This window comes from Ammospiza nelsoni, chromosome 3 (assembly GCF_027579445.1).
Source record: "Ammospiza nelsoni isolate bAmmNel1 chromosome 3, bAmmNel1.pri, whole genome shotgun sequence".
In the NCBI taxonomy this organism is placed as follows: domain Eukaryota; kingdom Metazoa; phylum Chordata; class Aves; order Passeriformes; family Passerellidae; genus Ammospiza; species Ammospiza nelsoni.
In genome coordinates this window covers 106,153,549-106,168,358 of record NC_080635.1, presented here as the reverse complement: position 1 = coordinate 106,168,358, position 14,810 = coordinate 106,153,549, and the positions used below count along the sequence as shown (strand labels likewise).

Here is a 14,810-nt window from a genome sequence, read left to right as displayed (position 1 = left end):
ATTGCTCTGAATCACCAGCCTTTCACATTTCAGTCTCTCACAGGCTGCTCTTAAAAGAAGGTAGAGTTGTGAAATGAAAAGCTCTTTTAAGAAGATTAAATGCATGCAGGATGTAATGATTTTAACAGATATGACTACTAATTTTACAGAAGAATGTTAATATAATTAAAATATTAAAGAAAATTAAGCTCATAGTGTGGCATCTGACGCTGTTGAACAGTCATTAGCACTAATGTATGCAAGATAAGTAAACAGAGTGTGAAAAATGGAAATTAATGAGGGTTGGAGAGGGACTGTGCAAGCAATCAGCTCAGCAGCTCTCCTCTCACCTGTTTTGTGCTGCTATGTACTGTGTCAAGTGAGAAAGTAACAATCTCCTTACCTCTTCCCATGCCAGATAATTTGGTCTCCATGGTGTGTTTGATATGTGAGATATTTTCTTATATTTCCCTGGAGTTTTACCTGATATGTAAGACAATTAAAGTTAGTTTGATGAAGAAACTGTATATCCTGCTTTAAAAGAACAGTAAATAAATTACAATAGCTTAACAATTGCAAGCTCCTCAGTTTTGCAGAGGGTTTCTAATCTTGTTTATAAACCCCAAGGCAGATGGATAAATTAAGATCAATGCAGTATTTTTTGTCACCCCAAATCTCTGTAAATATGCTATAAAAATTACTTGAATAAGAAAATGAAGTATTCCTTTGCTCAAAATATCAGCCTTGGGTGGGAGGTATACGTGCTAGGTTATGTAAATGCTTAAAGAACTGTAGATGTAGAAAACAGTCTTTGAAAGCCATATTTAATTATACATAAATATGTTCATCTCTGTGGTTTCTAAACTTGACAAAGCAATTATCTTGCAGGCTTCATAAAATATCAAATAAAATGTTAGTAGGTAACATAAAATACTGGTACTATAATGGCTGAATTTGAGGGGAGGGTTTTTTTAAGAGAGAAGAGTAAAAAACCTGATTTTTTTTCAGTAGAGTTTGAATCTATAGGGGATCTTGCAACTTAGCAGAGGTCTGTGGGAAAGTACCCTACATTTGAACAGGATCTGGGGGTAAAATTGAGCTGTTTGGAGGTGACTGAAAAATGCTCATTTGTTGCATCTGCTGATTTCCTCTGGCAGCAAGCCTAAAGCTGCCTCATTTTAGCTGACAAGCTGACTCCAAATTCCCAACTCTGCTGGCCATAAGAGCATAGCAATAGAATCCTTCTTGTTCTGTCACTTATTAAGTGCTGCTTTTGCGCCCTCTCACTTACATAAAGACTTCATTACCTTTAAAACTGATTTTGAATGATGTTCAATAGTCCACAGTCTTCACAGTTGTGCACTGAATTTGCAGAGCTTGAGAGTACTCTGCAAGTAATTTGGAATTAAACCAGTAAAAAAGACAACACCGTTGTCAAAGGTGTTAGTAATAACTGGATGGCTGTGTTAAAAATCAGCATAAGCCTTACGGATGCCATTTTTAAGATGTATTTTTTTGTCCTGAGGGTGCAGTGGAAAAGTTTATGAAACGGTAATGCAGTGAAATAATTCTGGGAGAGATGAGGTTAGGGAAACCAGATGGAGCTAGCATTTGAGTTGGGCCAGAGGCACAAAGAATATAAAATTCATAGGAAATCAGGTTTTACTGGCCTCACCGCTTAAAAGTCTATCAGTTTCTTAATAGATTTTTTGTTTGTTAGTTCTGTATCAAATAAAGTAAGTAATTACCACTTAATATAATTAATCAGGTGTTACTATATAAACATTGCAATATGAAAAGACATAAACATGTGTGATCCTTCAAATCCTTTAGAGAGTTCTCAAAACTGCATTTCTTGTGAGATTCAACATTCAGCAACCCTGAACTACAAAGGTTATTAAGGAATCCCTGAAATTCTTCTGTAATGGCAAAGGCACAGGAGGAATAAAATGTCTTTAGTTCTGAGACTTGTTTAATACTAGCATACCAATTAAAAAAAAAAAAAAACAAAACCTTTAAGTAATGCTAGTTACATCATGAATTTCCTTTTCATATTACACTGGTAGCAGTGAAAAAAGCTTGGGTTTACAGTGCTGCAGATGGTCTGATGTTCCAGTTTGTTTCTTTTTTTTTTTCTTGTTAAAATTCAAGTTACATAGTTCAAGTTGGTTAATGAGTGGCAAATATAATTGTGAAATTTTTTAGTGCAGGAATTTCTGTCACTTTTACTGACTTCCAGGTTTTTTTATTGTGCCTTCATAGTATTGTTATGCTTGTCTTACATACTGTGCAGGACAGAAGTTAAAAGAGTGGAGAAACCAAGCCACAATGCATAATCAAGACATTTAATATTTAATAGTGTTCATCTCTCTAAAAATTACTTTCCTGGTTTAAAATGAGGTTCAGCTTTTCATGGTGATGTGTAATGATGCCAGTCTACAGGTATTTGAAAACCATGTAAACTATTAATCCATACTGCACATTTCCCATTACCTGTAAGAATTGTGAGAAAAATTACATTCTTCCAGAGAATCCTCAGTCTGTCACTTTACATAGCTGTGAAGTTTAGTGGACATTTGTGGCTTAATTATGGCATGAGAAATATGCTTAATGTTCACAAAATATTTTTCTTGTAGGTTCAATAATGTCTCAGTCAGTATAGCCTTTGAGGAGCAGTTGCAGTAAAAATAGTTATGATATGTATTAAGTAAGGTGCAGCTGTATTGGAAAGAACTTTACAAGACTTTCTGCCTTCGTTGTTTCTCACTGAAAATGCATTCAGTTTTGTCATGGCTCAGCAGAGTGGCAATTTTGAGTATTGCAAAGCAAAAGTTGTGTTCTCAAATATATCAAATGTTTTTATAGACACCATGCAGTATCACTTTCCTGTTGAGGCAAAAATATTGAAATCTTTGCACAGTTAAGCACAGCAACAAAAGGTTTAACTAGGTCTCCAGAGGTTGTCAGTATTCAAAGTGAAACCAGTAAAAATTCATCCTTGCATGTCATCAAACTCTCTCTCTATCAATTTCTTTCCATGCTGTGTATCTTCCCCACCAGCTAGTTTTATAACACCATACTGAAAAATTCTGCTGTCAGCAAAACAGACCAAGATTGATGTTTTTGTTCATCTGTGTACTCCAAGTGGTTATCAAATATGGCAACAGGACTTATTGTCTCAAAGACTGGAGACAAATAGATACTTTGCTGTATTTCACACGTTTCATACTTCTGTTCCCAGAATGAGAGTGGTTGAATTCTAAATTGATGAGAAAGAAAGAAAGATTTTGACTAGAATTATTTTGCATGCAATTTAAAATTGTGATGTTATATCATTAATTCAGTATTAATTGATGTGCATTTTAATGTTGTTGTTAAACTGTTTTGACACTTGTCTTAATAAGATTTGAGATTATTTAGTCACAGATTGGTGTCACAGATTTGAGGAAGTCCAGATTTTCAACACACTGAAGCAGTACAAAAACTTCTCTATATAATTTTATTTTACTTGCTATGAGAAATATGCTTTTCCTTGTAAAATATATGAAAAATGTTGTTATCTTCACTGAGAGGTGATGCTTAAACTGGGTGATTATAGTGAACGTTTCCTTTCTGTCTAAATCTACTGCTGGAATTGTTTTTCAGTCTAAGTTCTTAAACCTCTTTATTTGAGAATTATTTATTTATTCACTTTTAAGACAGACATTGCAGTTTGGCTTGAAGTAAAACATTAGGTTACTTTGGTCCATGTTATAAAATTCTGGCTGAGGTTGAAGTAGTGTATTGTCTATACAAACAGTTCCTTTTTTTGCTTGATGGGTGGTTTTTTTAGGCAGTAAGTGAGGTAATTGGAAACTATGGCTACATCCTCAGTGACTTGTCCATCCAAAATCCATCATTTGTGCATGGTCAGACTTGCATTCACATTTCTTTCTTTATTGACTTGTCTGGCTGGCACAAAAATGCAACATTTTAAACATTATACTACATTTCCTTAGCTTCTCTGATCAGTGAGATCTGTAAACACTTCTGTCTAATGCATTATAGATTATAGACCTGAGGAATCAAAGATTACGCTAAATGCTCTTGCACAAGTTTTAAAATCTGAAGGCTGTTCCTCCTTTTCCCACGGAATAATTCATTCTCTATGAACCATTAAACTTTTCCAGTGAAAAAAAAATGGGGCTGCTGTGATGTAACAGTGTACTGTAAAAAGAACACACTGAAAAAAGCAAGACATTTCTGGACACCATGCCAATCCCTTCTTTCACTGGTAATCATCACTCCCTAAGGTACCAACTGGATGAAACACAGCCTTATGCGATAAATGAGTTAGAATCAGTGGTAAGGACAGGACAATAGAAAAAAATCTGCCAGAAATTCTGCCTTACACTTCCTTCCTTTGTGAATCAAAAAGAGAATCAAAGTATAATTTACAGGAATTCTTTTTAAGCTGTTCTGATTGGAGCAGTCCCACTACTCTCTTTCCTTCTCCTTCAGAGATGTTTTTAAAGCACTTTACAGAATTAACTGAGGTGATATCAGTAAATTGATCAGACAGTAACTCATAGCTTTAAAAAATCCTAAGTTTTATACAGTGAACTTAAATTGCCAGAGGGAGACAATTAGATTATTGACTCTTCAGGAGAGATTCAAACTGATTCACATTTGTTTGTTAGAATTGCCATCTTCAAATAATGTCTTGCCAGGTACCAACTAATTATACCCTGGTAAAAGAGTAAGTGTTGAGCAGAGTTACTACTTCAGGATAACTACACAAAGTGAATAGTTAGATACATTAAAAAAGTGAAGGTGTAGAGAATGAGCATGCATACTTCTTAAGTCGACTAGCATGTTGGGCAGCCTGCATCCCTCCAGAAATGATCTGCTAGGTCATGAGTGTCATCTTGCTGAGGAGAGCCCTCAGTAGTTTTTGGGTTCTTCACAGGACCCAGTTGCAGGGTGAGCAGTCAGTGAAGCTAAGGCCCCTGTTCCCAGGAAAGAGCAAGGCAAGTGATCTTACTGCTACCCCAAAAAATGCTGCCTTATCCTTGTCCTAGAAACAGCTGCTGAAAGCTTAATTGTTGTGCAGACAATACAAGTGGAATGACACAAATAACAGTTCTAATTCATTAAAGAACAGTACTCAAGTAAAATCATTGTACCTCAAATGCTTACCCTTTTTCTCCCTTTTGACTCAATTCTGTATTTCTCCATACAATTGTCGTTATAAACTCTCAGATACTGTTACTGCTTGTCTTTCATAGTATTTTCTCTAGGTTTCATGTACTTCTCTAACTGCATATAAAGGAGTCTCATGTTTTTCCCTATAACAAAAAATTACTATATTCTGAAGTCATATTTAAAAAAAAAAAAACCTCTAGTGGTTTTATTTACATCATCAAAGATCTCTCCTTTAAAACAGAAGTTGAAAATAAAAGAATAAAACTTTTGCATATATAGGTAAATTAATATGCAACATGGATGTAGTAAGTTCTGAAGAGCAAAAATGGTGAATGATCATGCAATCCTTTGATAATTTCTTTTTGTTTCTCTCATACTTAGCTCTTTTATATTTATGAAACAGCAATAAGCCCATGGATGGACTCTTCAACTTTCCTTTTTTCATTCTGCTTCTGTCAGATGACCTTTACTTCTGCAGTAGATGGACACTTTTTACATTCTACCCTGATCTCATAAGTTTTGAAAGACAGTATTTTTAAAATGAACCAGCAGAGCAGATTCAGCAGTTTCAGTAATATGAATGAGGGAGAGGAGACTTTTGTCTTGTTCCAACGTAAGCAATTTAGGTCAGCCTACAAATTACATTTTTGGATGTCTTGAGCAAAGTTACAAAATAGTTACTTGAGTGTATTTGACCTGTATTCATCACACAGTAGGAGCACTAATGATAATTGCTGTTCATTGAAGGCTGCAGCAAAAGATTCCTTACTTTGTTTGGTGTCTGTGATGTCTGTGCTATCTGAGCTCCAACACTCATCAAGGGAGGCTAATGAGGCCTCACAATTAAGAGCTGCCACTTTGCAGGGTGTCAGGACAGTGCAGAGAATGGAGAGTGGCAATAAATTGCTCAGGATTGCTCAAACCAGTGAACAAATATAATGGTGCATTCTGAACCAAGGGCAAGTGCTGCCCTATAGTGAACTCCACAGAAAGGAAATTACAAAGATTGAGTCATATGGTCATGAGCATGAAGTTTGCTGTAGTAAGGGGATCGTGAGAAAAATGCTAGAATAGTCTGTGCCATTTTTGTTATTGAAAGAGAATACATGTGCCAAAAACTGCATTATTAGTGGGAAAACAGAATATCGTAATAGTAATTTTTTGTTACAGGGAAAAACATGAGACTCCTTTATATACAGTTAGAGTCCAAAACTGCATTATTAGTGGGAAAAACACCCAAATTCAGAATTTCAAGCAATATCTTAAAATGAGCATGCATAAAAGAAAAATGAGTAATCTACAGAAAGAAAAAAAATTATCATAGCAAGTAGTGATGATCTACTTTGTCCTAGATGAGGATAGCAATTGGAGATTAAAAAAAAACCAACAAAACAAACCATAAATTCATGTTTCACGTATCGAGAAGCAATTTAGTAGCAGCTGCTTCTCATAATCAAGCCTTATTGTTCTTTTTCACCTTCCTTCTATATAAAGTAAGAGAAAAAGGTATCTATAGGCCTCCTAAAATTTTCATTCTTTGGTTCACTGTATGAGTATTTTAAAGAGTGTACACCTTATAGTTGTTATGAATGATGATTCCTTTGTGATACCAGATGCGTGAAAGGGGTAAGGAAGAGTGTTACCTTTCATAAGTCTTAAGTAGAAACATCGGATTTCTTTTTTCCTGATATGTATGCATCATTTCTCATTAAAATTAAGCAGGACATTTTTCTGTGTCTAATTGTGACATTTTTCATGTTTCTTAATCAAGAATTGCATGAAATTCAAGACATTTAAAGGAGAAATATAGGTGGCAGCAAGCTAAACTGGGAATTTATTTAACACATACTGTTTTAGATGCACACACACATGTAAGCAAAGGTCATAAATCTACAGCCCTCTTGAGCAATAAGGGAGGGGAAAGAAAATCAATTCTAATCAGGAGACCAGTGCTTACCTCATAATAACAACTTCTCCATACACCTGAGGCACTTAGTAACATTTTGTTTAAATTTTAAGTCAAACCTCTTAGTTTTATTCTGTAATAGAAACAAGGTGGAAGCAATATAACTTTTTATGGGTTCAGGTCCTTTATTTAGTAGTTCTTGGTTTTGTTGTCTCTGTAACCATTAAAATTCAGGTTAAATACAAGAGCCATGCACTTCATTTTCACAAGAGTTTAAAAGGTTTGTTCAAAAGCAAATATGCTTAAATGATACATTGTGTGAGCAATTTTTCTAGGCATTGCTGCAATATGGGAATCGTTTTTTATTTTATTTTCTCAAGTGAATTTTATAAAATTGGATTATATCATTGTTCTTGAACTAAGTTGCCTTGTATCTTTGTAATCTTAAGTGAACACAGATTTATGGGAAGAAAATAATTTCCATTTCTGTGTAGTTAATAGAATAATCCAGAATAACTAGCAATTTTATTTCCTCAGCATTTGGTTTTTCCCTATGTCAAAGGTGAGCTGTGATTTTTTTTCATTTAAAAAAGTTCATCATCTTCTGTCATGGGAAAAAAAAATCATGTATTTCTAAACCTGTTAGCTGTGTAGACTGGAAGTCTAGCACTTCACAGATTCAATAAATGAACCTGTACATTTTAAATATTTCAAAGATGTTGTTTTAGAATGTGTGGTAGATTTTAGAACTAGGTTTTTATTCTTGTAAAATGCAACATGTAAGTGTACCTATGTATTTTTGAACAGTTTAGATTAAGCTTAAGCTTGTCAGTGCTGAATTATAGTCAGACTAGCATTGCCATTTCTTTATATGTTTTCTGTCACTAATCTTTCTCCTTCCTCTTTCTTTTTACTGTATTCACAAGTTCCTTTCTTATAAATTGATAAAATTGTACTTCCTAAAACCATAAACAAATAGTTTTCTTCTATATCTAGTACACAGTCCTACTATTCTTAGCTTTCCATTTGTTTATTGCCCTGGCTTTCCTTACATTAAATGACAAAGGCAATCAAATTACAAAGGTATGAAATTTTTAAATTGTGAGGATTTCAGAGCAAGATTCTGCTTTTTTAGCTAAGATTATAATATTTAAAGTGTAATGTTTTTTATATTGAATAATTGTGATTTTTGAAAAGTAGATACCTTAATGCATATAAAATAGACATGTGACACCAACACAGAAAATTCTTCTAAAAAAGTGAATTTTTTGATGGTTGTTTAATCACTTATTTTAGAAAAGAGCTAATTCATACTTAAATGCTTACACCAAATTTCAGATATAATCAAGAGCTATCCAAATTTCTGTGTCACAGAAGCAATTAACATGAATTTTCCACAACCTTCTATGAATTTTGTTGTTGATAGTCAATAAAGGCAGACCTTGGTGCATCTGTGCTCTTTATGAAATATTTGGTTCTATTTGTTAGCTCATGAAGAATAAGCTTCCTGAACTGCAGGGCCACTTTATCAATTTATTATTTATTCATTTTTAGGCACTACAGCAGGTAATTAAATTTGCCAAAAAGTCATGTGTAGTTTAAAAGCTGAATTTGATTTCCTTTAAACGAATAGCAAATAATTACTGCTAAAGCGGGAAAGATCAGATATTGAAAAGCTGGATAATTGAGAAACTGAGAAATGTGTTTTTCCTACAATATTTTTCTTTTCATGTCCTCCTTTTATAATTGCATTGCCATCTCCCTATTTATTTCTGTGTTTGCAGAGATTTATTGTTCATGTTTGGCAGTTTGCCAGTACTGCGAACCATGTTTTGCTTTGCTTTACCCTCTCTGTATCCCATAAATCAACTTTTCGGTGGCTGTGTGTCAGGAAATGGTAAATGTGAAGAGATAACAACATCAACAATAAAACCAATAAAAATCTAATTTTATCTAGAATTAATTCACTATAATACACATGGCTGAAAGTGAGAGTTAAATACTACTTAACCTTCGTGTGGTTTGGAAAAGTGGAAATTCTCCATGGACAAAGATAAAGAAATCTGGTTTAGAAAAATATTAGAATTGTCATTACCACAACCCTTTTGGTATCACATTTAGCAGCAGCTGGTTTTGGAAGGCAGTTAGTGCAGCAGGTAGGAATGTGGAAGAGGCAGGCAGAAAATCAGGAGTGTTTGTGGCAAATTAGGGAAGTATATTAGTTTTTCATAACTTGGAGTCAGTGTTCAGTGTAGATGAAGCATGATAAAGCCAGCACCCAGAAATAATGCTCACAGAGCTCATGCCCTGCAGGAGGCTGGAGGTTTTGCAGACTGAGATCCCAGCCTCCTGTCTATGGAAAAGGAAAATGAGGGGTAGATGAAGCATTTGATTCCGTACCATGAATTTATTGATTCAGGCTGTGCTGCACCCATACCATGGCTGGTGATGGGGAAGGGTGTCCCCTCCTTCATGGTATATATAGTGTGCGGCCCAGTGCCTCAAGCCTGCCCAAGTTGCCTCCAGAGTCGGAAAGAGTTTATTTTAAGGAAAAATTATAGGAGAATTCTCAGTTTCCATGTACTCACTGTTGGTTACCTTGAATCTCCATTTAAGTGAAACTTCACTTTTGTACACAGATTAAACTTCTTGCAGTCTTGTATAGAATTAAGGGTATTCTTCAGAAAACAAGTATTGAAATACTAATTTATAGAAAATCGTCACAAACTGGCCTTGATGGAAAGTCCAATCTTAATAGAAATAGTTTCTTTCTTATGACTCAAAAATATAATATTCAATAATAATATTCAAAAATTTTCCTGCATTTTTTTTAATACCGTACTTCTTGTGCTGTAATTAGAAGTGAATTTAATTGTTATTCTCGCCCACTCCAGGTACAGAGATCCAGAAATAAGCAGCTGCGTGAGCTGTTTCCAGATGGATTTAGCATTCACCACGCAGGAATGCTGCGGCAGGACAGAAGTTTGGTTGAGAACTTGTTTTCTAATGGGCATATCAAAGTCTTGGTTTGTACAGCTACACTTGCTTGGGGTGTCAATCTGCCTGCTCATGCTGTTGTTATTAAGGTAAGAGCTTCCATACTCTGCAAGGGGTTATCTGTCTTAAAAGAAGCCTGTGAAGAAGTATAGATAGCAAGATTCTTGTGAGTTTTGGGCCTGGAGGGGAAATATCTGATTGACTTGAAATGTTATTTATATCTCATTAAACTGATTCTCTCCAGTGGGAGTCTAGTTTGTATAGTAAAGATTTAAATATATCAAAGATTATGAAAGGATTAGTTAAAGTACACTTCTGAAATCATACCATATTTGCCTAATTTCAGTATTCAGCTCATCAGGATTATATTCATGTGTATTTATGTTAATTTTTATTAACTTTTCCTCAACCAGGGAACACAAATATATGCTGCAAAAAGAGGCTCCTTTGTTGACCTTGGAATTTTAGATGTCATGCAGATATTTGGTCGAGCTGGACGGCCTCAGTTTGACAAATTCGGAGAAGGCATCATTATTACAACTCATGATAAACTCAGTCATTACCTGACTCTTCTTACACAGCAGAACCCAATTGAAAGCCAGTTTCTTGAAAGCCTTGCAGACAACTTAAATGCAGAGGTAACCTTTGATTTGTTTAGAGAAACTAGCAAACTTTAAAGGATTGACATTATTTGAAACAAAAATGCAATATTCTCACACTTTATTAAATTTTCATTGTCCATATTTTATTACTGTCAGTGTGTAGGTGTGTATGTATAAGTGAACTGCTACATATGTGAAAAGGAGGGGTCTTTTACAAAGTATAGTAGGTATTCAAAGTAGGATGGAGGGTCAAAATACCATTAAGATAAAACTGTAGCAATGCAGCATTTACCTTTTAATCAGAAGTGATTTTTTAGAATTTAGTAGGTGTTCTGTGTAACTGAGAAGTAAAATCTGCAAAAAATTTTAAGCCTGTCTTTCTGTATGTAATCAAATTCACATATTTGACAGGAGGAAAGGAAAAAAAATGGACTTGGCTTTAACTTTTTTTTTCAAAGGCACAAGACATTTTTTCAGTTGAAGTCAAGCATTTTAGCTAAACTTAAATGTCCAGTGACATAAAACTGCTTATCATTTTGAAAGATGTGAGGTTTATTTGGTCTATTGAGAATAGCCTTTTAAAGATGTTTGTTATTTTATCTACACAATTCTTACATATTTACTTATTTTATCTTTTCATCACTTTTGCCATTTTCCCATGTCTTCTTCTACCACAAAAAAAAAAAAAAAAAAAAAAAAAAAGAAAAAATAAATGGAAGGTATACTTGCATTGGGCAGATATATTGCTCTCAACCATTTCCTTTTGACAATACTTAATGGTCCTGGAAATAGACACCTCTTAGACACCTCTGAATATTCTCTAAGTGGACCTGGATGGATATTCAGTTATTTAAAATTGCATAGTAGCAGCTTACACATTAGCAGTAAAAATTTACTTCCTGAAGTTGGTTGTGAAAGTCAGGAATATTTGTGGTTATTGTTCAGCACCACAATAAGTCAGGAGAGAGTGGTCTGGTTTTGGGATACCATGTGCCTTTTCACTAGACAAAAATCCAACCAGATTTCATAGAAGAGCTTTGTTCTTATTTTGAGACACAGGAAGCAGACAGTGAAAGAAGGGTTGGGTGGGCTTTCCTTCACAGCAGAGGAGTTTGCTACATTTTATAAAATACTAGGAAGTTAGTCTTTTTTTCTGATTTTGTGTAATGATAGTAATCTGAAAAGAACAGTGTACTCATGGCTTTAAAATTACCCCAGATTCCATTAAGTGATACAGTTACAGAAGCTGAAGATGCAAGCAGAATTTTGTTAATTACAGTGATAAATAATTGTTAGTAGAAATAGCAATGAAGCACAATAGTATAGCAAGGGCATGAAAGCAACATATGTGACATTACTTATCCTCCTGTCATAACATGCAGGAAAAATTGGTACCTGCCAGATTACAGGTAGCCAAATCTATGAGCACTGGCAAGGAGCTATTGGGCCAGCATTTTTCGGAAAATAACTTCGTAACATTTCCTTATAATTGGAGTCAGTCTAAACTTCTGTGTATGCTGATTTGAGCTAAGGTAGTAGAATTCTCTGAGAAAGACAGAGATGATTTAGAAGAAATTAAGTTTATGTGGAGATGACTATTCCAATATGCTGCATCAGTCTGGGAAAAAATCACATTTTAAAATATATGCCATCATATGATAAAGTATGTAGTCTTAGGAAGCACATTCAATTTTTGTCATCTTCTGCCCTTTGGTAGTGACAAAGCACTGTATGGATACAAAATATATGGGTTTTGACTGATGTGTTGCAGAAATCAAGACAAGTGTGTTGATGGCCACTGACAACTTCTCCATAACAGAGCCTGTTGGTAGCACCAGGAAATCTGCACTGATGGATAATAAAACAACATATTGTAGGAGCAGAATCTGCTCTCATTACAAGTAGTTCAGGAAATCCAAATGCTTATTCTCTAGTTGTAAAGAGAAATAAATTAAAGGCCACAAGCACTGCTGAATTGTTTAAATTCTCAATTTGTTATGGACACACCAGTAGCTGAAAGAAGGGCTGATAAAATGAAGGCAGCAGTTGGAAGTATGGAAAGACTTCATGTTTCCACAATAATGTGAAATTGCTTTTGTCTAGACCAGGTATCTTGGCAGAAATAGGTGGATGTTAAGAATGATTCAGATATTTATGGTAATATAACATATAATCCTGGCCAAAAAATTGCTAAGTGGAATCCAGGGCCTTGAATTTTGTACCTAGACTTATGTGGTGCAGGAGAGAAAATTTGGGCAATAATGCAAAAACTTGCAGTATATATCCATATAAAAGATAATCCTCTAGAATCAAGAAATTTTCAGAGAGGATGGGCAAAGGAATAAATCTGTTTCAGTGAAAGGAGCCGATCAGTTTTTCTGTATGCTTCAGGAGAGAACAAAACAAATCCAGATTATATGACAGAGTTTTGTGAAGTAATACATGAAGTAATATGGCAAAAGACTGCATCTTTCCTGGGACAAGAACCAGGATGTTTTGGCTGCAATGAGCCAGTGGCAGGTTCAGAAAACAAAATTATGTCAACTGGGTGGTTAGGTAGTGGAACTCTCTACAGGGGTCTATTTCTAAACAGAAAAGTACTTGAAAAACTATCCACAAATGGAATAAAAATCCATTTAAAGATACCAAGTACAAAGCCAATACCTTTAACTAAAGACCTTGAGATGCAATAGTTAAAGAGTTTGGGAGAAATGTCTATGATGCTTCTTCCTCATTGCTGCATTTTGCCCTTCAGCACTTGCTGTTACCTGACCTCAGAGGGAGCTGATCTTGATGCTTCAGTGCTTTTGTTCTTAGGAGAAGGGGAAACCTGAAATATATCCAACTACATTGAGCTGAAACAAAATTAAGACTTTGAATGGGTATATCAGCATGTCAGTCTGCTGTTAATTCTGTTCTGCAGATCTGAGGTTTGCTCTGGTTTTGTGGGGTTTTTTCCTCCTAAAAATTAGCAGGACAGTAAATAAGTGATGATCAACGAAGGCATGGAGATGCCCTTTTCCTTTTTTTCCTGAGATTTTGCCAGTGGGCATAATGGGATGTAAAAAGGAATAAAACAGCTAGTTAAGGTACTTAGTTGAGAAGAGCAAGTCCTGGGGCAGTTGACCAGCTGGCAAACAGAAAATACCTATGGCTGTCTTTTCTGGAAATACGGGAAGAAAGATAAGATGCAGGGGATATGGTTTAATTAGACCATAAACTTCAACTTATCTGGGAGCTATCATCAATAGCTCATAGAATGCAGGTCACAATTCCTTCCCTAATGGTTTCCACCTGAAAGAGCCCTCCCTGACAACCACAGCTGGACTCCAGCTTTTTGCTGGGCTGACTCCTTTCCCCAGAGAGCTTAGGAAATGATTTGCAGTGCTGGACAGTGGGCATACCTTCCCCAGGGTGTGTGCCTTCACTTGCATGTGCTTGCCATTTTCCTCTGAAGGTGGGAATGTAGAGCCTGGTGGCTTTTTAAATCTGGACAAACCTCTTCATCTTCTGCCTTGAAAGAAAGGGTTCTCAGAAGAGAAGAAAAATTCCTTCAGAATCCTTCCTAAAAAATAATCACTCAGGAGCTGGGTGACTGAATGACTGATCTGAGTATGGGGCAAAGCACAGGAGATTCTGTCTGACTTGGGACAGCTCTACTAGCATTAATTATTTCAAAAGCTTCACAGACTAAGACCATAGTCCTATGGGGCTGAAATAGTAATTTAAAGTCCACTGGTTTCTAAAGGAAACAGAAAATTGCTTACTCGGTTGTAAGAAAGGTTCCTTGCTCTCTTTCCTTACCAACAAATATATATATATATTGAAATTTTTCTTTGTGTAATCAGACTCAATTATATAACAATAACAGGTAGTATATTTGTAAAAAAGGCACATGTATGTAAAAAAGAATGTATTATGCTATATAATAAATTCAGTATATATGATGGGTAATATTTTTATGCCATTTTCTAATCATCAGAAATATCAGAGAAAAAAACCCTCATTTTTCAAGAGCTGCCCCACAAAAGCTGTGCTACTTATATCTGTTTACACTTTTTTGCAAATCAAAACCACCTCCTCTGAAATATCATTCAGCTTGATAAAGTTTGTGGTGTAACATTTGTAAAAAAAAAGGGGGG

At 35.1% G+C, this 14,810-nt stretch overlaps 1 protein-coding gene across 1 annotated transcript in view; it reads left to right on the top strand.

Annotated features, from left to right (window-relative positions):
• ASCC3 (activating signal cointegrator 1 complex subunit 3) overlaps positions 1-14,810 on the top strand; it is a 251,444-nt gene that overhangs the window by 142,704 nt on the left and 93,930 nt on the right. The window contains exons 15-16 of the mRNA XM_059469026.1: positions 9,964-10,155; positions 10,480-10,704. Of these exons, the coding sequence (XP_059325009.1) occupies positions 9,964-10,155; positions 10,480-10,704 (417 nt within the window). The remainder of the gene's footprint in view (positions 1-9,963; positions 10,156-10,479; positions 10,705-14,810) is intronic.